Source organism: Molothrus ater, chromosome 8 (assembly GCF_012460135.2).
Source record: "Molothrus ater isolate BHLD 08-10-18 breed brown headed cowbird chromosome 8, BPBGC_Mater_1.1, whole genome shotgun sequence".
In the NCBI taxonomy this organism is placed as follows: domain Eukaryota; kingdom Metazoa; phylum Chordata; class Aves; order Passeriformes; family Icteridae; genus Molothrus; species Molothrus ater.
Window position 1 is genome coordinate 2083549 of NC_050485.2, and position 25163 is coordinate 2108711.

The window sequence follows — 25163 nt, forward strand, 5'->3', positions numbered from 1 at the left end:
CAGATGGGGAACCCTGTGAGGGGAAGCGCCGTGGTGGCTCATACCCAACGTGATGTTTGGTTCTGCAGAGACCTCACAGCACATCCTGCTATCTGAAGGAGGTGTGAAAAATGCCAGTCACTTGATTTTAAAATTTTAAAAGTCTAATAGTAATAAAATGGTTATATAAACAGTAATTAGAGTAGTAGTAATTTGGACAATTTGAATTAAGACAATATGAGACAATAGAAACAAAGAGTTACAGACAGTCCAGGTACCTTTTCTGGGCAAAATAAGCCCGAAAAAAGGACCCACGTTAACAGAGGATTAACCCTTAAAAGCAACAGCCTGTTGCATATTCCTACACCTCATCCATGATGCATAAATTCCATTCAAACCCAGGATTCTGTCTGGGCAGTGTCAGCTTCTTCCTCTGAATCCTGACTGAGTCTTCAGGGCTGAGCGAGGCAGGAAGAACTCGATAATGGAGCAATAAATTCTCTTTCTCTCAGAGATTTGGATGTCCTGTGGCTGCTACCTCACTGCAAGTCCTTTCTTTAGAAAAAAAAAGTATCCTACATAGCAAAGTTTCTATTTTAACATTTTGTTATAACCTAAAACTATATTTAACACACTACTTAAGAGAATTAATACAGATTACTTTCTAACAGAACCCATATATTATTCATTTGAATATTTGCGAAAAGCCAATCATAAAATACACATTTTTCACAGAGGCCACAGGGAAGCTAGGGAGGGATTCTTCACCAGCAGTGGTACAATTTGAAGGAGAGGTAATTTAGATTGGATATTAGGAGGAAACGTTGATTGCTGTGAGGGGGTTGAGGCACTGGCACACACTGCACAGGGAGGTTTGTGGATGCACCTTCCTGGAGCTGTTCAAAGCCAGGTGGGAGACAGTGGGAAGTGCACGGGAGCGGATTGAAAAAGGTGCATTCCAACCCCTTAACACTGTCTCCATATCGATGTGTGCCTCAATCAGACGCTGCCAGCCTGGCTCGTCTATGTGGGGGGAACTCCCTCCTTTGGGACTCCCACTGCCTCAGGGCAGCGGAGGCAGAAATCGCCTTGAAGGCTTTATTTCTTCCCGGCCAGACAGCGCTGTTAGCAGCGGCGGGGGCCGCACGGGGCTAGACGAGGCGCAGTTGCGAACTCGCGGCCGCCATTTCCCCTCCCCTGAGCGGCCCCGGCCCCTCACAGCCCCGATCCGGCCACTGCGCGTGCGCGGGAGGCGGGGCGGCGTGCGCGCGTGCGCGCCCCGCCCCTATATAAGGGCGGGCGCGGGCGGTGCCGGCGGCGCCGCATTGCAGACGGGCACGGAGGGGGAAGCGATGGCGCGGCCGCTGATCCTCGGGCTCCTCAGCCTCCTCGGGCTCCTGGCCGCCGGTAAGCGCTGCCCTCCGCCTGCCGAGCCCCTTCCCCATCCAGCTGAGCCTCGGTGGGCCCAGGGAGAGCGCTCAGCGTGCGCGGGACGAGGGGCGAAGGCCGGTCCTGAGGCTGTTTGTATTCGCTTCCAGATCCCAGACTGAGGGAGCATGAGGGCAGTGCGGATTTCCAGGGCGCCCTCGGGGTGGCTGTGATGGAAATGCTGTGTTTGGAGGGGGGAGAGTCGCCCAAAAATAGCCCCAGGGCAGGGAGAAGGGGGAGTCCCCGTGAGGATCCGGCCGTTCCCGCTGCTGGTGGGGAAATCAATGCTTTCCCGATGGAAGCGTGCTGGATGTGCCCCCTCGTCCCGCACGGATCAGAGCCGTGGGGACATTCGGGAGGGATTGTTTTTTTCCTGCTAGCAGCGCTGTTTATCTCCGCCACTTCAGGGATAGATGGCCGCTAATCCTCTTGCGGATGGCGGGAGGTTGCCTTTGCTGTGGTGTTTCTGCATTAGGATCTCCTGCTCCCCATGGAAAATTCCACTGAATTTGCTGCTCGCCGTCTCGTTAGCTGTCGTTGCTGAGGTGAAAGTGATGGGGGATGGATGATGGTCTCCCTTTAGCTGTGGGATTCGAGGTTAGAGCATGCCGTGCTTGTGTTCTGTACATTGCAGAAGCTTGACAGAGATACAGAAATGATTCATAGTCTGGGGAGCAATAATACACCTTTAGGCTGTGGGATGGAATAGCTAGAAAGCCCAACACTTTTACTTGCAGAATTTTCTTCTAAATTAGACTATTTAATAATAAAGCTTATTTGCTCACAAGCTTAACCTGCAGCATTTCAAAAGTAAAAAAAAAAAAAAAAAGCCCAGCTGGCTGTTTAAAGGCCATAGGAGTAACCAGCTGGCACAATACAGTAAATAATCCTGTGAAATTTTTCATGATTGTACCTGAGTTTTGTCCTTTATTTTAGTTTTAATGTCATAAAATCATAGGATGGCCTGGTTTGCAAGGGACCTTAAAGGTCATTTAGTTCCAGCCCTCTGCCTAGGACAGGGACACTTTCCCCTAGCTATACTGATAATATTTAATATGCTGATAGGTGGACACTTTAATGGCTTACCTCAGAATTTTCAAGCAGGAAGCCAGAAAGCAAATATCAGCTTTCACTCTGCATGTTTTTGTGCTTTCACAGTGTCCTTTGAGTCTGCTCTGCACTGAATTAGCTGCCATCACTTGCCACTCCTTCTGGGACTGCTTCCAAATGGCTGAAATCATTGCAGTTTCTTGGGCTCTGAAAGTGAAAAGGCTTCACCTTGAAGTATCCACCAGCTTTCCCATTAGTGTGTTTAGGGAAATTGTAATGAGAAACCAGTTCAGCAATGAGGGTTTGCTTGGCCTACCTGTTAAAGGCATGTCATGCAGCTGAGGGCAGCAGGAGACTAGTCAGGCCTGTTTTTCCTTAGAGGCCACTCTTTTTACACAAATAAACAGCTGGCTTTTCTCACCAGGGCTCTGAGTGCTCATTGCCTCACCTGCCGTGCAGATTTTCCTGAAGATTTTGCTGGAAACACCGTTTTGTCTGCCCAGCTGGCTAATTAGCTGTGCAAACATTCAGCCACCCTTGTCAGGTCCTAATGGAGTCACTTGGCTGCCTTACAGGCCGTGAGGGTTTTTGGTTGACCTACTTACAGGGCTTCTGTGGATCTTCCCTTTAAGGGAGACACAGAGGAATTAAAGCAGGGTGTACAGGTCCTGGCATCTCTGGACTACTGATGTGCACTCTGATTGTTTCTTGTCTTTGAGGCCAGGCAGGGAGGAGAAAGGCTGGGTGTGCTCTTAAAGCAGGACTCAGTTTCTCTTTAACTGAGTATTTCCTTCCCTGCCCTTTTTTGCTAAATTAAAAGTTAAACTGGGAGTGGAAAGTAAAAACTTTGAGGATATGAATTTTTCACATCCCTCCTCTCCTAAAATTGTAGACTTAAAACCTTGTAAAGAAGGCAGATTCAAGTTAATGTGTAATTCCTCTAGCAAACACAGGTCAGAACGTGTGGGGATGGGAAATTTGTGAGCTGAATTAGCCTGGCTTGAGTTTTCTTGAGGATATGGATAAAGCAGATAACTGGACTGTTCTGTAGTTTTGCAGCCTTGTTCTGCTATGAATGTGGTTTCTAAGAAAAAAAAAAAAAAAGCAGCCCACTGGTGCAGATGAAATTAGGAGAAGAGTGGAAGGTGTCTTGTGCCTGTGACCGTGTTCACAGGGGTTCTTGGATGAGGGAAGAGAGGAGGATCTGGCTCCATGTTTCAGAAGGCTTGAGTTATTATTTTATGATATATATTACATTAAAAGTATACTGAAAGAATAGAAGAAAGGATTTCATCAGAAGGCTGGCTAAGAATAGAATAGGAAAGAATGATAACAAAGTCTTGTGGCTTGGCTCTCTGTCTGAGCCAGCTGACTGATTGGCCATTCATTAGAAACAACCACATGAGCCCAATCCCAGATCCCCCTGTTGCATTCCACAGCAGCAGATAACCATTGGTTACATTTTGTTCCTGAGGCCTCTCAGCTTCTCAGGAGGAAAAATCCTAAGGAAAGGATTTTCCATAAGAGATGTCTGTGACATGTGCCAGCAATGGTGTGACCAGGGCAGTGACTGTCCCTCTGCTGGGCACTGTGGGGCCACACCTCCACTCTTGTGTCCACTATGGGAAGGACACTGAGGTGCTGGAGCACGTCCAGAGAAGGAATGGAGCTGGGGAAGGGTCTGGAGGGTAAGTCCAGGTTGGAAATCAGGAGAAATTCCTTCTCAGAAAGGCTGCCCAGGGAGGCGGTGGAGTCACCACCCCTGGAGGTGTTCAGGAAATGTCAGAGCTGACGCTCCGTGCTCTGGTCTGGATGTCAAGGTGGTGATTGGTCACAGCTTGGACTCGGTGATCTCGGAGGTGTTTTCCTGGCCCAAACGGTGCTGTGATGATATACAAATCAAACCTGTGTTTTCCTGGAGGAGTAGCTGCCTCTGAGGCACGGTCAGGCTGTCACACAGCGCTCTGATAGCACAGCAGTCATGTGCCCTGCGCAAACCTGCCCTTGCACAATCCCCTGCTTGTTTGCCGGCCAGGTATAAATAGAAAAGGTTGGTGGTTGTGTCCGCAGGAGCCGAGCCAGCCCTTCTGCCCGCCCCTGGTCACGCCCCAGCCCCGGGCAGCCTTTCTGCAGCCCCGGTGTGTGCTGTCGGTGCACCGAGGGCATGGGGAGGGTGGAGCCAGGGAGATGGAGCTTGTCAGCAAAACTGGATGTGTCACCTGATGGCAGCTGAGGCTCCCCGGGAGGCTGCGCTGAGCTATTTCAGGGAAGGCTTTTCTGGTGTAAAATGCAGGCACATCTTGGTTTTGTAGCTGTTCCTGCTGCCTGCCATGGGGTTTTTGTTCCAGTATCTCCTGTACGTCTCATTCTTCAAAGCAGGTTGGGGCCTTAGAACTCTGACATAAAAAGAGGCTTTGTTTTTTTCTTAAAGGGTTTACTCCCTTTCTGTTTGCTTTTTTTTTAATGGAGCAGCTTTTAAATGCAATTTGTTTGCTGCTGCTAAAATATCAGAGTTCTTGTTGCAATTAAAAAGGCGACATTGAAGTGTGTGTATGTATTTTAGGGCAGTGCTTGTCTGTATTTGGTCATGAGGCAATGTTTGGTTTCAGATGCCTGATAGCAGATTTACCCAGTCTTTTTGCCGTGTATGTATTTATCTAGTGAAAAAGGAATGATAAATCCAGGATTTCTGCAGAGACTCACATGAAATCTGTCCTCTGCATTCCCCACAAAAAAACCCTCAGAACAAACCCAGAAACAATGGACATGGACCACAAATATGCCCCAAATATTTTAGATATTCCTACAGGCATCTGCTGCAGGGAGAAATGCTGCTCATAAGAACTTTTTGGGAATATCTTAGCATACAGTATGGGGCCACTTATTCCTGATGACTACCAGGTGCCCTGGAACATCCACTTAATGTCCAGAATCTTCTGGATTCTGCCACAGGAAAATCTCAGGCAGCCTGCCACTTGGAAACCATTCTTTTGCAACCTTTGCAGTTACCTGGGACAATTTTCTGGGCCAGTAGAGATGCTTTTACTGTCCCAGCTCATCCAGTTCTCTGCTCTCTTTAATTTTATTGTGATTGCTTTGTACCTACACACACTGCTTCTCCTGTCATCTTGTGCTCTGCTGAGGGAAGCAAGGGAGCACCTGAGGCAGAGGCAGTGTGCCAAAATGAGAATGAGTTCCCAGCTTTGAGGAAGAGCCTGCTTGTGGTGTTAGCTCCAAACTCATTTCTTGCCCATTGTGCTAGTTAGACACGGTTCAAGTTGCGTTTTTCCTCAGTAGATATTGGAGAGGAAGACTTATTTTTAGCTGTTTCCACTTTTCCTGCACTTTTTCTTCAAATTGCCTGTAATCCCTCAAATGTTATGGTCATTTTACTGCCTCATTAATCCAGAGGCCCTTTGGCAAGAGTCGCTGGTGAGTGCTGCAGTTACAACTTTTGAAGTTTCACTCATTAACCGACCAGAGAGGCTGTGGAGTATTGAGCCCTCCAGATAACTTCAGTGACTCCTCCTTCACTTCTTGACACTTTGTAAACTTTGGAGAAGAGAGTTGATCCCTCTTGACTTCTTTAACCTAAACACACTTTGTTTTTGCAAGTCTCAAAGGACACGGGGAAAAGTCAGTAACTGGCAGAGCACAGATGGCACAGGCTGATGCATTTCCTTGCTCTGTGGTGTCTCTGGGAGATAATGAATTTTTAATTTTTTTAGCATTGCAAGTAGGACAGCCTGGGAATGACAACCTTCCTGATGAATAGGTTAATACACTCATGCAAGTTGGACACATAAAAAGCCTGAGAGTTGACAGCACCCTAAATGATCTTCACATTTTACTTCAATCCATTGAGTTGAACAGCAGCTCAGCACTTTCCTCATATTTTTTTTCCCCCAAATTACAGGTTAATTTGTCAGTAATCAAGGGTTTTTCTAGCAGCTGGGTTTGGAGGAGGCTGGAGTGTTCAGGTTAAATTCCTTTGTGTTCTGGGTGGTTGTTTTCTGGTTCATCCTTTGGCTCTTTAGGGAATCTGGTCTGGCCCCTCAGAATCCCTGTTCATTGACTCTTACAGAAGCTGTTAAATTTTAAGTCTCATTTGTAGCTTCAGTGCAGCTTTGGAGGGGATTTCTTAGGATGTTTTTCTGAGAATCTAGAGGAAAAAAATCCAGACTGGCTCTCTGTGGAAGAAGAGTGAGACAAATGCATGAGGGAAGGGAAGGTGTTTTCCAAGAGAGGTAATTGCCTGGCAATTTTCCTGTAGCTGTCCTTGCAGAATGGTGATCCAGCCATTATAAACTTCCTTCTTTTCAGGTCCCTGTTTCCTGGGGAGAAGTGAAGAACTGGGCTGTGCTTTCACATGCAGGGCTCTGTAAGCCAAGTGGAAAAGGTGATATTTTCTGAGGGCCATCACCTCTACTTGCCAAATTTGTGTCTGTATGTTAGGATAAACTTGGTAAAGCAAAGACTTTTTTTTCTTGTATTGAAGAAGCCACATCTGAAGTGTTTCAGAAAAGGAGAAACAGTGAAAAGGATGAGTAAAGGAACCCCTTGGCCTTCACAGATAAACTTGTTTGATGCTCTAAAAACAGTGGTTTGCAAGAACTTGAGGAAATGGGGGGGGATAGCTCTTGGTGAGCATGATATGTGACTGTTGAGAGGTGATCTACAGAGAAATGAGAAATCTATTAAAAATGCATGACCGTAGGTAAAGAACAATATATAAAATAAAGAGATGCCAGAGATAACAAAGAAAGTAATTCCCTTGGATTTCCTTTATTTGCTTTCTCTTGGGTTGCTGCTGTGCTGGGGATGTGAAATACCATGTTTAGGTATTGCTCCTTTTGTAGCAAAGGCTATTTGGAGGGAAGAGTTAAAACTCAAAACTATTTATTCTGAGACAGCACAAGGCCTTAACACACCTCACTGGCATGTTTGCTTTTGTTGTAATATAAGTTAATATATGAGGCAAAAATTCTGTTTCATAGTTAAATAGGAGAGCAAGCTAAAAGGGAAAAAGTAACAGTAGAGAGTTTCCAGTTATTCTTTTCTGAATCTGCAGGATCTGAAGAAATGCAGAATTTTTTAGCTTTGTTTCTGTTTTTCCCAGGATGTTCAGAAAGGGAGGGTGGATACTGTTGCAACAAAGGTGTATCCTTTCATATTAGATACAAGATTTCAAACAAAAGTTCTCATAGTACAGAACAAACTTGTAAGAATTTAACAATGTTTGAAGTCACTGTTGGAGGTGTGAGAAAGGAAGCCATGATTACTGTGTGTCATCTTTGTTTTCTAGCTGCTCTAAAATGTGCCAGCCATGTGTGTGGGGCCTTAACAAACAAAATTGCTTAGTCACTGCCTGACTGTAAGATCTGTACTGAAAACATTAAAATTTAGAGTTGTCTTGACACACAGCCAGCAAAGCTGATAACTGAAAATAATTCTGCAACATAATATTTTTGTCATTCACTTAATAATGGTCTATTGTTAAGGCTGTGAGGAAGAAGGAGCAAGACATTGTGCTGAAGCTGGTACAGATCTGACAAGTAAAATAATCAAACAAAACCTGAAAGCTCACTAAGAGCCTGATCAAACCAATGCAAGTTACAGCATGAATGCCTCCATTTGGCTTTAAAACACTGTCCTAAATGAAGAGATGGAGAGACTGCTTGGAATAACCATTATTGGAGTTGTATAGTTCAGTTTTGTAGTTTACAGTGTGCTTCAATGCAGGAGGAGTAATTGTCTTTTGATAAAGGCATGGGTTAAAAGCTGTGCTTGTAAATAGTTGGGAATCCTTGATTCCACTGTTTAAAGTCCAGGTCTTGACTGACTTCATTCAGAGCCTGACTCTGCCTTCCAGAGCCTTCCTACCACTGTTCAGTGCCAGTATCTGAAAAGGAAGAATAACTTTCCCTCAACCAAGTGTATTCTTGTTTTTTGTCACCCTGCCAGAGCTGACAGCTCTTTGGCTGGCCTCTCTGACTTTGAAAATTAACTATTCTTAAGGCTTCCAGATCAATAATGCTGGAGTTTAGAATAGGCTGTAAATATTTTGCTAACCATACATTATTAGAAGCTTTGAAGTCTTACTCCTGCAGTCTCCCAGGCACTTCTTCTCAAGGATAATATGCAATGAAGCTTTTTACTGGGAGAGAGGGTGACAAGCTCTGGGTTCTTGTGTAAAAAATCAGGCGTGCAAAGCACGTTTTTCTTCAAAGAAATGGGTCATTCCTCTGCAGCCCAGTGTAAACAGGCTTTATAAATCAACAGCTGAGAAGGCTGCAGGATGCCACCTATAAAGCAGTGTTTATCTGGCTGTTTGGTGAGTGGTGCCCTGTACCTTGTAGATGCACTGTAATTCAGCTTTAAATCGATCCTCTAATGGCCTACAACAAGGCCTGAGAAATGGGAAAGTGATTGTTCATCTGCTGTAACGTTGCCAGAAGCTTCATAGGAATGAAGGAATGAAACACCTGAACTCTTGCCTCGTGGTTGACAGAGTAATTTTACAGGGTTTTGTGATGTGCAAGCAGTATTGATGTAGAGAACACCTGTACAGCTAATAGGTTTGAACAGGTTGGGTTTATATTTTGTTTTGTTTTGCTTTTTTAAATTTTTATAAAGTTTGGCAGCAGTGCCTTGTAGGCTTGGACTGTGGTGGATTTCTTTGGAGGCTGCCTGCTGTAGGATTTTAGGAGTTGTTTCTTGATTGGTTAGTGCAATGCAGGGCATTGCAATGTCTCCTGAGGCAACAGAGCTAACTGACACACAGGATGGTTTTAGAAACTGGGAGAAGTTGGGGGCCAGGTCCAGACAGCACAATTAAAAAAATAAAAAGCTTGGAAAGTCATTAAAAACATGCATCTGATTCACTGGTCCTACTGATAGCTTATCGAGCAGATACTTTCCATTTCTTTACCAACACTGTCCAGAGAAGATATTCTGTATCTTACTTGAAAGCTCTATAGGTTGCATGGCAGTCCCACATGGGATGGGAGGTAATGTCCAAAAAAAGGACTGGTACATTTTTCACCCCCACAGATTTTTCTGTATACAGTTGAAGACCTAACCAAGAGGAAAAAAAAAAAAAAGGAAGTCTAAATAGATTTAGTGTGTTTAAAAAGTATGATAGAACATTCCTTAAGAACATTCTTAAAGCTTTCTGTTTATGGTCAGTGTTTTGGTCTGTACCTGCTTTAAGTCTTGCATGCAATGTGTACATTGTTGTGGCTCCTAATCTACAATCTGTCCTCACCCTCTCACTCGCTGTGTGAGAACAGGATGCCTCATGCGGGAGGAGGAATGCAGGCAGCGATCACAGGCTGGCTCAGAGCTGAAGTGCCAGTAGGGCAGGAGAGCAGGGAGCTGGTAGCTTTGGGAATCAGCTCTCTGTAGGGTAAATTTCTGTAATGAGCAGCTTTTCTGTTTCAAATCATTTGGTAATTCTTGTGTGCTAAGCAAAGCAAGGTTTTGTGTGATGGTGTTCACGGGGGTCTGAGGATGAGGGAAGAGATGAGGATCTGACTCCATGTTTCAGAAGGCTTGAGTTATTATCATATATATTGTATTAAAACTATACTAAAAGAATAGAAGAAAGGATTTCATCAGAAGGCTGGCTAAGAATAGAAAAGGAATGGAATGATAACAAAAACTTGTGTGTCGGACAGAGAGTCTGAGCCAGCTGCACTGTGATTGGCCATTAATTAGAAACAACCACATGAGACCAATCCCAGATGCCCCTGTTGCATTCCACAGCAGCAGATAACCATTGGTTACATTTTGTTCCTGAGGCCTCTCAGCTTCTCAGGAGGAAAAATCCTAAGGAAAGGATTTTTCATAGAAGATGTCTGTGACACAGCTGTCTGTAGTGTAAATTTCTGTAATGAGCAGCTTTGCTGTTTCAAATAATCTGGTAGTTCTTGTGTGCTAAGCAAAGTGAGGTTTTTATTTTGGGATTTTAATTTCTTTTGTTAAAAGGTGGATGATGGAGGAGCAGATTGCTGAGGTGCTGAGACTCTGGAAGTTCAACCTTTATGCCTTTTCCAGTTTTTTTTTTTTCTTTGACTCTATAACCTGCGTTTGGGACAGGCCAAAAATTTCTGGATTGCAATGTGCTTAAAACCATGAAATAAACAGGTGGTTCTTTAGGCATCTGGGAAGGCTGATGTGAGTTTTCTCTCTCTGGCAGCTGTGGCCAGCCCTGTGCTGTGGCAGAAGGAATGTGCCAAGGGGCCCGAGGTGTGGTGCCAGAGCATTCGCACGGCGTCGCAGTGCGGGGCACTCAAGCACTGCCAGCAGAACGTCTGGAGCAAGCCTGCCGTGGTAAGTGCCAGCCTCTGAGAGCCCCCAGGCCCCCCTGGGGCTCAGGTGGATGCTGTCCACACTCTGAGGGAGATTTCTCAAGTCTCTGATGGGAGTTAAGTGCTACATCAGGCTCTGCTGAGGTTGCCTTAATTTGGGTGCTGGATGGAGGTTGCTTTTCACTGCTCTGCCTTGCACAACTTGTCTGCTGACTTCTCCTGTGACCTGTTGCACAATCACCCAGCAATGTATGGAATGGAGCTAGTGGATTTCACTTGTTCCTCTGCATTATTACTGACTCCTAATTTAGAGGAGTCTTTTCTGAACTTGAGCAATTATTATGAAAAGGCTGTGTATTTATTTCGGTCTTTCTCAAAGGTTGAAATTCCCAGAAAGATGCAGCATATGCTAAATTATGGAAGGCACTACAGAAAAGAATAGTCCAAATGTTATATTTAGTAACACCCTTTGATCCCCATACATATTCTTTGATCTCCCATACATATTCTTTAACTTTTGCAAGTTTAAAGAAAGTCTTGGAAATACCAACCAGACACAGTGGAAAGCAGCTGCCTGAGCTTGCAGGTGACTGAAATGCAGCTTTGGAATATGCAGCTTTGGAATATGCAGCAGGCTTCCCAGGCAAGGCAATCAGTGCAGTGGTACTGGGGAGTACAAGGTGCTTAGGAGCAGTTCAGGCCTATATCTTGTAATGCATGGCCCTGCTGTCTCCAAGATGTCCCTAAAATCAGACATTTCATTCACTGCAGCACACTCTGCCTAGATTGTCACTGAGGCAGCAGCTACATGACCGGTATGAAGATATGAGAATTATTTGAACTGAGTACATTTTTCCAATAGATCATGGATTTGATTAATGTGGCCTCTTCAAATTGAATGGAATGTCCATCTGCAGATCACTGTCTGATTAAATTCTTATATTGGCACCTATCATACAGTACATATACACATCATTTTCTCATTACTTTTCAAGTTGCATTTGCACTAAATGTCAGGGCTGCTTTACTAGGTGGAGCTGTAGTTTGGGTATTGTTTCTCAGTTTTCTAGGGGAGAAAAAGGTGTTTTACATACAGATTAATTCAGTCCACATTGGCTATATCTGTGCAGAGATACTTTAGTTTAAGGAAAAGTAGGGGAAGGGAGGAATGTCAGATCACAGCTACAATGGTCGAAGCAGCCTGAAATGTTCTAAGATTTCTAGCAAGTGTGAACTCTGAAAGAAAAGGTAAAAGGAGAAGGTGTCTTGGGGCAATCAACTTTGTATTTCCAGGGACTGGGAGGAGGTGAAATGAACAAGCAGTAGCACGTCAGCTTTCATCCAGCATTGGTTTACTGACGAAACTGTGGCTGGACATGCCTGAAATAGCCTCACTCTGTTTAAAAATACCTCTCCCCACCCTGGCCTCATCTTTCTTCCTTAATTCCAGGTGTAATGTTTGCCCTTTGTGTTGCTATTCACACTCTGCTCTTACAGGCACTTAATTCTTTCTCCAAGTAACTCTCTGCTTCTCTCTCCAGAGCAGTATTCCCTGTGACTTGTGTAAGGAGCTTGTGACAGTTGCTGGCAAAATTTTAAAGGATAATGGCACTGAGGTAAGCAAAGCTCCTTTTCTCCTTGCCCCAAAACACTGTTTGGTTTCAAGGTCTTGTGGTGAGGGGGTGGAAGAGTAGTCTGTGTTGTTTTCCTAACATAAGCAGCAGATGTTGAAAGGGACTGAAGTGCATAAGGAAAGGCTTTTAAACAGCCTCTGCTGGTTTAGAAATTAGCAAATTCTAGAGCCTCCCATGCCTTAACACATCCCTGACTGACTGTAGATACTTAATAAAGTTGTTTTTGTGCCAGTATTAAAAGGTGGGGTACTGCAGTCTCTAGGAGTGGGTGGTTACACCAGCTGGCTTTTGTTTTGCTTTGTGGGCACTGCTTCCCTTTTTCTTTTGTCAGCCTGTGGGTACTTTGTTTAAACAAGTCACTGTCCCATGAGCCCAGAAGTTCACTTTCTCCTCTTGAGTGTAAGTGATGTGTTCTGGCAAGGCTGGGCTGTGCAGGCCACACGAGCATGTGACATGTTTGTGCTGTGGCAGGGTCTCACTGAAGCTCCAGAACTGGGGAAAACGTGTCTGTAGTGTAGAACCTCATTCTAGTTCTGCTTGTTGCTACCTGGACCTACCTGACTCTGAGAGCTTGTTTCAGGCTTTGTCTTGTGCTTTTTGGGAATGGAAGGAGCATTTGAGAGAGAAATATAATCTGTCTCTGCTTACCTCATCTTTGATAGGATGAGATCCGCTCTTACTTGGAAAAGACCTGTGAGTTTCTTCCTGACCCAAGCCTTATCTCTGAGTGCAAAGAAATTGTGGATTCCTACCTACCAGTTATCATGGATATGGTCAAGGAAGAGCTTGTAAGTAGATAACAATTTTCAGTTGGTATTAAAAGTTGTGCTCCTCTTGATGCCAGAATTTCTCTTCTGCCTCAGATTGTGCATATGAATCCTTTGTGGATCACTGGTACTGTTAGTTTGAAGACTCCTTCCTTGCTATGAAACATTTTCCCTGTCTTACCATGTTTCAGCTGAATGACTCTCTACTCTGAACTTTAAAAGTGACATCAGTTTGGAGCTTTGTTGTGTGTATCTTGTCTCCCCCAGGATAAACCTGAGGTTGTGTGCAGTGCCCTTGCTCTGTGCCACTCCCTTCAGAAGCACCTTGCAGCAATGAAACTCCAGAAACAGCTCCAGACCAACAAGATCCCAGAGCTGGATTTCTCTGAGCTGGCATCCCCATTCATGGCTAACGTGCCTCTTCTCCTTTACCCTCAGGAGAAGGCCAAGCAGAAGCCTAAGGTAAGCCTAGGACTAAGGCCTGTTCTAGTGTGGACCATATGTATAATCTTGGATTAAGTTCTACAGTCTGCAGAGGCAAGTCTTGTGCTGTGCTGTTGCCACCCAGGACTGTGATAATCAAGCAGATTTTGCTGAAAACAATTTCTTCTGAGAGAAAGCTTTGGGTTCAAAGAGTTCAAAGGTTCAAAGGAAGAACAGCTCTTCCCATATTTTGAGCAACCTGCTAGCTGTGCCCCTCAGGGGATGCATTTGTCTTTGAATGTAAAGGTGACAGACTGGATTGGAAAAGAACAAATAGTTGACAAAGGGGAATAGATGAGGCAATGAACTTGGTGCAGAGGCTGAGTGTTGACAGCAAGCCAGGGTGTGGGAGTTGAGCAGTGAGTGGGCTGAGAGCAAGCTGCTGTGGGTGGAGCAGGTAAGATCTATGTCAGATTTAGAAACCTCCCCAGTGTGGTCTGTAACAAAACCAAAAGATTTGAAGATTGGGTATCTTAACTATTATCTTGGCTTTGGAGCCAAGTAAGTACCTAATCTCCATCTAGTGGCTGCTGCACACACCAGCAGTGGATTGTCTGCCTCCCTACTAGCTGAGGCTTCAAAGTGTTTCCCAGAGTATTTATTAAGGTTTGTACATAGCTCAGAATGGTTTGTGAAACTTGGTAGTAACAGGAGCTTCTGAAACATGTCATGTGAAGTTGTGTCAACTTGAGTTTCCTTTCTCTCTTTGTCCAGGCTGGTGGGGATGTGTGCCAGGATTGCATTCAGCTGGTCACTGATGTTCAGGAGGCTGTGAAGACAAACTCCTCTTTTGTGAAGTCTTTGGTTGCTCATGCCAAGGAGGAGTGTGACCGCTTGGGACCTGGCATGTCTGATATGGTAAACTGTCCCTTTTTATTGAAAAATTCTGTTCCTGTAAGCAAACATAAAATAGTTTGTTCAGTGCCTTAATCCCCTGATCATATTCTCTATTTAGTATCACAAAGGAGACATGTTGCATGTGTTAACACAGTCTAACAAGAACACCACTGAAATGGTAAACTTTGTGGTCAGGAAAGTTGGGTGGGATGTGTGGGACTGGGGAGGGAGAGAAGGACTCCAGATTGCTTCTAGCCCTTAAAGGCCTTTTCCACAAACATGGTCTGGGTGGGTAGTGTGGTTGTATCAGTGGGGGCTGGGCCTTTTTGCCCTGAGGGGAAGAGAAAAGGTTAAGCAGTTACCTGTGCAGCAGTTTTGTAACCTGAAATGCCAGTCTTGTATTTGGGCCAAGCTCTGAAAGACCTGTTGTTATGCAGTAGAACAGGTAAATTAATACCTTGAGATGTAGTAGAAAATTCTAGATGGACTCTACAGCACAAGTGGTTTGGTAGTCATGAGACTTTGTTTTCCCACTTTCTGCAGTGCAAGAGCTACATCTCTGAGTACTCTGACCTGGCCATCCAGATGATGATGCACATGGTAAGATCAGCAGAGTCCAGTATTTGCTCTCACTTCATTTCTCTGGCTTGTGTAGCTAACTTCTTTGGAAACAGGAAACATGCACTGCAGCAAAACTTTGGGGAGGGCCCTTGCTCTCTAAGTCTTGGTGTTAATGCTTTGAACTTGGTGTTTTTTGGATAGCAATTTCAGTTTCAGGATGCTTTCTTTAGCACATTTCTTCCATTTTATAACCACTTCTACAGTGCAAAAGGCACTCTAATCCTTTGAAATATGAAGATACATTGCACATGTTCCTTTATATTCTTTTATCTCAGTGCTGTGCTTACACCACTTCCCCCTCCCCAAATACTGTGTTAACGACCTGAGAGTTGGCTTTGTCACAATATTGCAACATTAGTTCAGGTGTGAGAGATAAGGTGTCTCCTGGAAACAAGGCTGCACATCCTTCTGGGATTGCTGTCTGAAGGTTCCTGCTCTCTGGGCTTTGACAGGAGCCATGGAAAGTGAGTGGTGCCTTCTGTAGCAGCATTCATTTACCTCATACACAGCACCTCTTTAGCCAGAGAGCTGAGGGACTTTAAAGAACACAGCCAAGCCTTTCCTTAGTGCAGTCTGTAGATGCCACAGGTGACATAACAAACTACAGGTGAAGACCTGGCTGCCTTGAACCTGAATTTGGCAACATAGTGGCCTTTTCTTGTTTCCAGTTGCCATAGGCTACTCAGAAGCTCATCCTGTTCCTTAAACATTTGGGGAGAAGTCCATGTTTGTTCCAACAGCACTTAAGTTTCTCATTCTAAGCATTGCAATGCAGTGTGTTGTTCATGGCTGAAATTGGAATATGACTACACCTGGTGTGCATCTGAGTGCTGTCCAGACTCTCTGGAGGTAGTCTTGCCCAGGATGCCTTAATAACTGCAGATGAATAATGCTGGTTAGCACTGTGCAATTAAATGTGAGTTGCTGTAGCTGAGGATCTTTGGGGTGGGGACTGTGTCATATTCCATTATCTTTGTGCAAAGAATATATGCAGTTCCAAGTGCTTGATGTGTTTTTTTTCTCTTAACTGTTATCTTCAATTTCTCCTTTCTTCCTCTGTCTCCAATCTCCCCTGTCAACAGAAGGATCAGGTAGGTGAGCAACTTGCCTGTGGTGATAGCCTGCTTGTAGTTCACCCTTTGCTCTTAAAGGCCTTGTAGTTCACTTCTGGCTCTCTTAGCTGTACACTTGGTGTGACTGTGCTCAGTGCTGACAGATACAAGGGATATTTATGTGATTAAAACAGAGAAAGACTAAAGGCTTCCTCCAGTGCATCAGTCCTACTTCCAGCTCCAGATACCACTTTGTGCTACCAAGATTTCAACCTGATTATGCTTTGGTCAGTAGAGCAGAAAATATCCTCCCTTTTACAGAAGAAGGATAGATGTGGAAAAAACATGCCAGTGGCTCCTGGCAGCTACTGGTTTAAAGTCTGGGCTCCAAAGGGCTTGAGCAAAGCTGTCCCCAGGTCTTTCCTTGGTTAACTTTTAAATCTGGGACAATGGTATAGATGGTTGAAGTATATGAACTGAAAAGGTGAAAGCTTCCTAGAGCAATTGGGGCTTTTAATTGAACCTGTCCTGTGGGACCTTGTGTCTGTCACCCCTCTGTGAGGGAACCTGTGTGTATGTGGGTGTTGCTGTAACATTCATACCTGGAACTGCTTCTTACAGTGCATGAACCAAAAGGCTTGACTTAAAGGTGCTGCCTGGAGTAGTCTGAAGCAGCACAGTGTCTCTGAGGTGCTGCTTCTGCCTGTGCATGAGATTGTGGCATGATGTGTCAATATTAACTCTGGGATAAGCCTCTGCTGTAGGAAGCTTGGAACAGGGTGAGATGTGATCTTCTAATGACCTGGAGGACCAAGGGTGTCTTTTTCTAGCTTTAGGTGAGAAAATGCAAGTTTTGTGTCTCACTCTGTACAGCCTTTCTCACTTTGGGTGTCCTCCTCAGAACAGTTTGCCTCGTGTCTGGCATTTCTTTGTGCATTTAGTAATGTATGTTCCAAAAAAGAAATGCATGAAGAGTGTATTTCTTTGAGAAAGAAAGCCTTTTTACAGACTATGTTTCTGTTTGCTGTTTTCTCTTACTGTGAGAACACTGCAAGTTCAGTTGTTGCAATACAGATGATTAGGCTTGGGTTTTAACAAGCTCAACTTTTGTTTCTTGTAGGCTGTGTTCAGTAATGAGAGAAATTGTTTCTGTTTGCAGAACATGATGTTTCTGGCAGCTTTAAAGAAGGTAGCTTGTGGATGAGGAAAGAGGTTCTTCTAGGCATTTCTCTCAGCTTCTGGGTGAACTCTGAAGTCAGGATAATTGGCCTCTCCTGTGATTACTTAAAGCTGGGGAGCAGCTTTGTGGATGCATCTCTGATGTGATGCTGCTGGTGGCTTGTTCTGGTGTTGGTAGCTCTTAAGTCAACTCCTTTTGAAGGGCTTGCAAAGTGTGGGCTCATGGGTTTTTTTAAATGGGGTTTTTAACCTCTTCCTCTTTAACAGGAACTGCTAAATTCCATCCAGTAGCTGTCCTGCCTATAACCTTACCAAATGCTTTGGCAATACTTGAAGTAGAAGTAGTCATGAATTTTGTGTTGGAACCTTTCAGAATTTTGCTCTCTGTGCCTGCTCACAGGCTCTGTAGAAAGGGCAGAGACTTCTAGACTTTTAAAAATTGCTTACACATCTCTTTCCAGCAACCAAAGGACATTTGTGCCATGGTTGGGTTCTGTTCTTCTGTGAAGTCTGTTCCCCTTCAGCCTCTGGTGCCAGCTCAGGTGGTTCATGAGGTGAAAATGGAAATTGTGGAGGTAAGATGGGCTTTTTGTACTTTGCTTTCCTTTTTGCTTTAGTGTAACAAACCAGGTGAAAAAGATGAGCTTTCATGCACAGAATAATCCAAGTTTCCCTGCATAAATTCCTGGCCTTTTCTTGTTTCTGATGCTGATTTGTGAAGTAGGAAAGCTGATTGATTTGTTTGTACAGCAGAGCCTGCATTGAACCAGAGCTACAAGGTAATGCTTTAGGATTGAAAGGGGAACTCTTGTTCCAGCAGTTCTGAATGACACCTTAAATGTAAATTCTCAGTTTGAGTTTGGCTCTTTGTTTGCAGTAATACTTTGATCTCTTTTAAAAATGGGGCAGCACTCTGCATGTGCAGGTGAGGGATCAGAGTCAGAATGCTGAAGCTCTGAGTTTGAAGAAGCACCTTGGCTTCTCCTAAGGGTATTTTTGCAAACATGAGGGTGCTCTCAATTCTAGGAAATGTTGTCTTCCATTAATGTATTTTAAAAACCACTATATATTTCCCTTGACTTCTGTCTCTGTGGGATTGTTTATCTATTTAAAATTTATTTATTTATTTATTGTTTATTAAAATTGTTAATTTTATTATTGTATCTACTGAGTTCAACTCTTTGTACAGCCTGGGGGTTGTAGTCTTAAAATTAGTCATAAAAAATGCCTGTTCATTCAGACAGGCTTTTTACTGAGTCCTTTGAGGTTGGTTTTGGATTCTGTGTGACCTTTTGAATATAGCCCAAAGTGAGCAGCTGGGTAAATGCTGTTAGGCATTGTCCCTGTCAGATGTGGTCCAGTGCTGATTTATTGGATTTATTGTGTGTGTATTTCTTCTTCTTTGTACTCAGAAGGCCTCAGTTCAAGAGAAGACTTTTTCCTTGTGTGAAATCTGTGAGACCATGGTGAAAGAAGTGACTGGCCTCTTGGAGAGCAACAAGACAGAGGTGTGTGAGTGGTGGGCCATTGTACCCTTCCAGCTTTGGCTGGGATGGGGCTGCACTGAAAGGGGAAGGAAAATCAATTTTATTGCCTGTTTTCACAACAGCAACATCTCTATCCTGGGTGGGACAGAAAAGATGTGCTTATAAACTGAATCCAAGTTCTCTCCCTCATTTTCTCCCCCTGCCCTGTGCTTCAGGAGGAGATTGTGCATGAGATGGAGGTGGTGTGCCGCCTGTTCCCAGGCACTGTCAAGGACCAGTGCAAGGACTTCATCGAGGTCTATGGCCAGGCTGTGATTGACATGCTCTTGGAGGCAACAAATCCTGAAGCTGTTTGTGCCATGCTGAAATGCTGTGCAGCCAGCAAGCTTCCCCAGCAGCCAGGTGGGTGAGGAGGAGGGGTCTGTGGTGTTCAAAATGAGCTGGTTCACCTATGAGGTCTCTTTTTGAGGACACTGCTGATACTGCCTCTTTCCTTCTCTTTCTCTTTACCCAAACCCTGATGTTTGGTTTGGTTTTTTATTTCCCTTCTCAGCTGTGGTGAAACCTGCAGGTGGCTTCTGTGATATCTGCAAGATGGTGGTGGCTTATGCAGACAAGGAGCTAGAGAAGAATGCCACGACAGCTGAAATTGAAGCTTTACTGGAAAAAGTCTGTCACTTCCTGCCAGAGTCTGTCAGTGAACAGGTAAGGTGTTTGTGCAGGAGGCAGACTAAAAAGCCATGGTCTTGGTGTTTACATAGCTCCTAACACTGACAGTCAAGCTCAACCTCATTTTCTGAGTGTTTCATCTGATATTTTGTCTATATGCTAATTTTAGGTCCGTCTCTCAAGTGTCTCTGCTTCTGCTATAAATGTCCAGGTACTCCTAACAGAGGTCTCTGTGTTTGGCCAAATGCCTTGTCTCTGGCTGGAGACAAACTGTCCACAGGTGCAGCTGGGACTGCCTTGTGTCCAACAACCTGATCCTTCTCAGGTTTTTCCCTTTACTAAATAACATCAAAGCATAGCAGCTTCTCCTGTCCAGTAGAGCAAACAAAATAAAAAAAAGGGGGGGGTGGGGAAAGACTTGATCTGAGGCAGTTGAATGACCTTGCTGTGTGGCAGCCTGCCTTCCAGTCAGGGCAGGGCAGATGGAGATGAACAGGAGGATGAAACACAGAATCCTGGAATGGTTTGGGTTGGAAAGGACCTTAAATCTGTCTAATTCCAACCCCCCTGCCATAGGCAGGGACATCTTGCAGAGTATTTGGGAAAACTAGAGAGCAGCTTCTCTTGTTGGTTTTTGTAACAGCATTCTCTACTAAAGGAGTTTGGGGTGCAGGGGATTAGCTTTGCTCAGTTCCATCCTTGGGAGTTGGCAGGCCCTTGAATAGATGTCTGCTTTAAGGGTCTGAATTGACTGGCTGGATTGTTGCACTAATTTGCAGTCAGGAAAGGTTTGCCTAGAAATCCTCTGAGAACAGTGGGTGGGAACACTTGAAGGTTTTATTTATTTTTTTTCCCTCAACACTGATCCTGCTCAGGGGATTAATGAAGTAATTGAAGGTAGGCTGGTGTAATTCCAGTGGGACACCTGTTAGACCACTGATACCAAGATTTACCTGAAAATCTTATTAGGTGGCTGCTGAGTGTCAGCAAGTGGCAACTGCTTGTGAGTTTACTGGGGATAGAATAGAGGCTTAAAGCAGCTGTGGAACAGCTCTTCCTGCTGTGAGGCTGTTTAATAGCTGTGGTTGCTTTATTAATTGGTGCTGTTTGTCTCTGCTGAGAGCAGCAGCATCTTCCTCAGCTCTGGAGCCAGCTCTCCACTAGAGGGAGAGAGGCTGTTCTGGCAGGCAGTGCTCCTGCTGCAGCCTTGTCTGAGGGAATAACTGGAGTGCAAGTGCCTGGGAGTCCTTGCTGCTGTCCTGCTCAGGGAGTTTGTCTCCAGCTGCTTCTGTGTGCTTCCCTCTTGAGACAGGCGTGATCTCCACCATCAGAGGTGAAGCTTTGCAGTCAAAGCTTCCTCTGCTTGGTTCTTTTCCCAAAGCCTGTCCTGTTTGGTTCTTTTCCTTGTGACCCCTTCTCTCCTCATGGTGTGTCTACAGACAGCAGTGGGCAGGTGTGAGCTGGCAGGAACAATGATGTAGTTGTGTGATTAGTGCCTGACTCCTGTGCCATGTGCAGAGCTCAAGCCTCTGCTTTATCCTTGTGGAGTGTGGTGTTGGGGTAGCACACAGGCCTGCCTGCTGCAGCCCACACATTCCTCTGCTTTCAGAGGCTCCACAGGAGAATCTCTCACCCTGTGTTTCGTTACAGTGTGTGCAGTTTGTGGAACAGTATGAACCCGTGGTTGTGCAACTCTTGGCAGAGGTGATGGATCCCACTTTTGTTTGCACTGTGAGTATTGAGTTTGGTTTTATTGAGGGCAGGCTCTGATACAGTCCTGGATGCCTTTCAGTGCCCAGCAAGCAGAAACTCTGCTGGAATCAAAATCAGTGCACTGAATGCTTGGAGCAAGCCCCTTGTGCAAGGCCTGGGCCTTGCTGAATGGCCAGCTGTGTGACTGCCAGCCCAGCAGCAGGAAGGGCAGCAGGACAGACTGCCAGGGGTTATCCACTGCTGAGGTTCAGTGACAGGCTGTGATGGGCCCTCAAAGTGACATTTCTTGAGAAAGGTCCTTCTCTAGAGGATCTGTTTTTCAAAACTTGATACGAAGGAGTTCCAGTAACTGAACTCTTCCCTGGCTCAGGTTGCCTGGCTGCTGGTTCAGCTGCAGGTGTCACCTCAGTGGGAGCTCCTGCAGCTTCCACACTGCCTCAGGTACAAGCTCAGACATAAGGCTGGACTGGAGATCTCTTGGTGCAGCTAGGAAGGTGCTGACTGTGCTGTTGCCCTTTTCCCAGAAACTCGGAGTGTGTGAGTCAGCTAAAGAGCCTCTGCTGGGGAATGATGCCTGTGTCTGGGGTCCAGGCTACTGGTGTAAGAACATGGACACTGCTGCTCAGTGCAATGTAAGTAAAGCTGCCTTCTGCCTCCAGTTGCCTTCTGATCCTTGACAGCTCCTTCTGAGCCATTTTTGGCTTCTACTGCACTTGGAAGTGGATGAACTCCAGTTCAAAATAAGCAAAAGGGTACTAGTTTGATTAGAGAGTGTTTAATAGCTCTTAGCTTTCTCAAAGCTGACTTTCCTCTCCTTTTTGTGTCCCACACCTGTCTGCCAGTATTTCAGAATGTCTAGTAAGGTACAGTGTCAGCTTTATATTTAGTCAGTGTTCCTGCAGCCAACAGACCATGTCACAATCTCTCAGCAGGCTCTAAAAATTGGCTTCCAGTATTGCTTTTTCTGCCAGGCCTTAATGGCTAAGGGTCATCAGCCTTCTTTCCTAAAGATCCTTCCTGGCTGCTGAGGCTCAGGATGTTATTTATTCTAGTCCTCTTTGAAATCACTTACTTTAAGAAAAACAGATTTGCTCCCAAGATCTTGGCTCAGGATAAGGTGTTGAACTGCTTGTTTGCAAACTGGCTTTTTTCCACTAATATCAGCTATTTCTTCCCCTTTAGGCTGTTGATCACTGCAAACGTCATGTGTGGAACTAGAAGAAGACTTTCCTGTTCTGAGTTTGCCATGGCTCTTAGGAAATGTGGGCTGAGGTTGGCAGAGAGCTGTATCTCACCTGTCCCTCCTCTCTGCCTCATTAACAATTTGACCTTCAAGTTCCTTTGTTGTAACTCTTCTGTAGCAGTGCTGCTGTTGAAGGATCAGATTTTCATTGTTGACTTAACAAAGATATTTCTGATTGTACAGTTTAACCCATTATGCTCCTAAAAATAGTCAGTGTGTTGTAGATTTTTTTTTTTAATTGGTAGGCTGAAGTGTTTATGTGCTGGGAAGAATGAGAGAGATTGTGAAATGAGACAAGGCTCTTATCTTTTAATTTTTAAAAAAAGAGCAAGATAGCAGCTAAACTTTCAAATGTCTTTCTGTAGGCAGCATTGGGAAGATTTTACATGCTTTGCATTTTTAACATCTGGCTGGAATGTTTATTTTCTGTGTATGGGAACTCTAAGGGATAATGTTGAATCTGGGAACCCTTTTGGCTGGAATTTTCAAAGCTCTGCAGATACAGAGGAGTGGGCTTTGTGTGCCCAGCTACCTTTCAAAGTCACTGATAATTAAAAAGATGCATTTGTATGATCAGCCTTTTGCATTTGAGTGACCACGCTTGTGGCTCACGGTGTTGTTCTAGCTAAGGAAATCCCTCCCTCAGCCTTTGATCACATCCTCCTGATTTCCTTGGGCTGCTCAGTCCCAGCAGGGGTGTTCTGCTGCCAAGCCCAGTCCCGTGGGATGTCAGTTTCCTGAAGCATGCTGGTGTACCTGAGGAATCACTCCCTTTTTCCTTATCCTAGTTGCTCAATTCTGCTTGGTCTTGCAGCTTCCCACAGGCAGCCAGCTGGGTGCTGAGGAGGTAGCATGAGCTGTCACTGGAAGATGGAGGAGGAGGAGGATCAAGTCAGCAGGAGCTGGGAATATGTCAGAGGGAGCTCAGCACTGAGGGGGGAATTGGTGGAAAAACGGGTTTCATTGTAACCTGTTTGTTCCCTGCTCTGCTTTTTCTCTCACAGCATATTTCAGTCATCTAAAACTTGAGAGGTGCTGTGAGGCCTGGGGGCACCTCCCACTGCTGCCCACCCACTTTTCCTGACACCCTGCTGAGTAACTGGAGGCATGAATTGTTACCAGAGCTGCTCCCATTTCTGCTGGGAAATGCAGCAAGCAGAGATGGCAGGTGGTAGGAGCACTAAAGTGGCTATTTAAAGCTCTGCTGGCACACTTGACAGCCTGCCTTTCACACCTCTCTGAAATTCCACTTAAATGACCTAAAATCCCCCCAAAAAAGCCTTCAAGGCAGGCTTGCTACCCTGGGAACATGGCAGGCCTTGGGGGTGAGAATCCTGCTTGTGCTGCTTGGGACAGACCTTGCACTGGGTGTGCATTTCTGATCAGGTTAATCCCCAGGCCAGGAGCACTGAGGTAGCTCTGAGGAGACCTTTGGGAAGGAGCAGCTGGGCAGATGTGGAGCTTTGAAAATTCCAGTCCTGTTCAGAAAGATTCTGGTAACTCCTGCTGTTCCTGTGGTGTGTGGGGCATGCAGGAGCTCCAGTAACAATGCTGTAGCAGCAAGGAGAGTATTTTTCATTGGAAAACCACTGGACTGCAGGTCTTTAGTTGATCTGTGTGCATGCTAAAAGCCTGGGCAGTGCTGGCAGATGGCAACAGAGGTGATTCTCCCCTGTTTCCTGAATGCTGAAGCACTCATGGCTTTAAAGAAGAGAAAAAAAAAAAAAAAAGAGGAAAATTTCCCCTAAAGACATAAAATACCTGCAGCTTTCTGTCCTGGCAGGCTTCTGCAGTGGTTTGGTGGTGTATCCCAGCTGGAGCAGATAGGAGATGGGCTCTGTCCCTTGGGCAGTGCTGCCCTGGAGGGACAGGTTGTGTGACACCAGGGCACAGAGTGTGGCATTGGGTGTTTTAAACTGGATGGTGTGGAGCTTTTTTAGGGGGAGGTGAGGCTGCATTGACAGCTTGGCAGGGTGGTGGGAAGGTTTTATTTTCCTGGGGTTTTTAGTGGGATTCATACTGGGCAAGGTGAGCCAGGGGAAGTCCTGTGCTGCTGCTGGGAGTCCCTTTAGTTTTCTCCCTTCCTGTGGACTGTGGCAGCCGACCTGCTTGAGTCATGCTGGGGGGACACTGTGCAGTTGCTTTCTAAAGAACATTGTCTTGATTTTTTTCTTTTTTTTTGGTTTTTTTTTGGTTTTTTTGCACAAAAGCTTCCTTAATGAACAATAAAAACTTCTGTAAACCGATAATTTCTCTTGTTTCATTTTTCTCCGTGGCAAAGTTTCTTGTTGAGGTTCCCCTTGGTTGCAGGGCCAGGAGAAGGCACATCCCAAGGAATCTGGGACTGAATGGATTCAGGTTCCCATTATGCTGCGTGTCCCATCAAGCCTTTGTTCTGCAGGTGGAAGAGGCTTGCCTGGGATTGCTGCCTCTCTTCCCTGGACAAACACAATGCCTGCTGTGAGGCAAGAGCCCCGTGTTGCAATCCTGCCTTGCACAGGGACTCCTTGATACCGGCCTTGCCTGCTGACTCGCACTCAATGTGGCTTCCCCTGTGTCCTCATTCCCTGCTCGCTTCCAAATAAAATGTAAAAATGTCATTCAAAGGCAGAGAAAGAAAATATAAAAATGTCATTCAAAGGTGCTGTCACGTGGCTCTGGGGCAGTTCTCCCCATGTGTGCCCACCCTCTGCAGCCAGGTTAGTGTTG

General features: G+C 45.2%; 1 protein-coding gene across 1 annotated transcript; it reads left to right on the forward strand.

The window, feature by feature from the left end:
* Nucleotides 1-1282: 1282 nt before the first annotated feature.
* Nucleotides 1283-24703, forward strand: PSAP (prosaposin). Its single transcript, XM_036385213.2, has 14 exons — nt 1283-1386; nt 10658-10791; nt 12311-12385; nt 13066-13191; nt 13438-13632; nt 14368-14511; nt 15034-15090; nt 17804-17917; nt 18755-18850; nt 19045-19231; nt 19383-19534; nt 21149-21229; nt 21736-21843; nt 22394-24703. The coding sequence occupies exons 1-14, from the start codon at nt 1332-1334 to the stop codon at nt 22427-22429; spliced, it is 1560 nt and encodes a 519-aa protein (XP_036241106.1). The 5' UTR covers nt 1283-1331; the 3' UTR covers nt 22430-24703.
* The last annotated feature ends 460 nt before the right edge of the window (nt 24704-25163 follow it).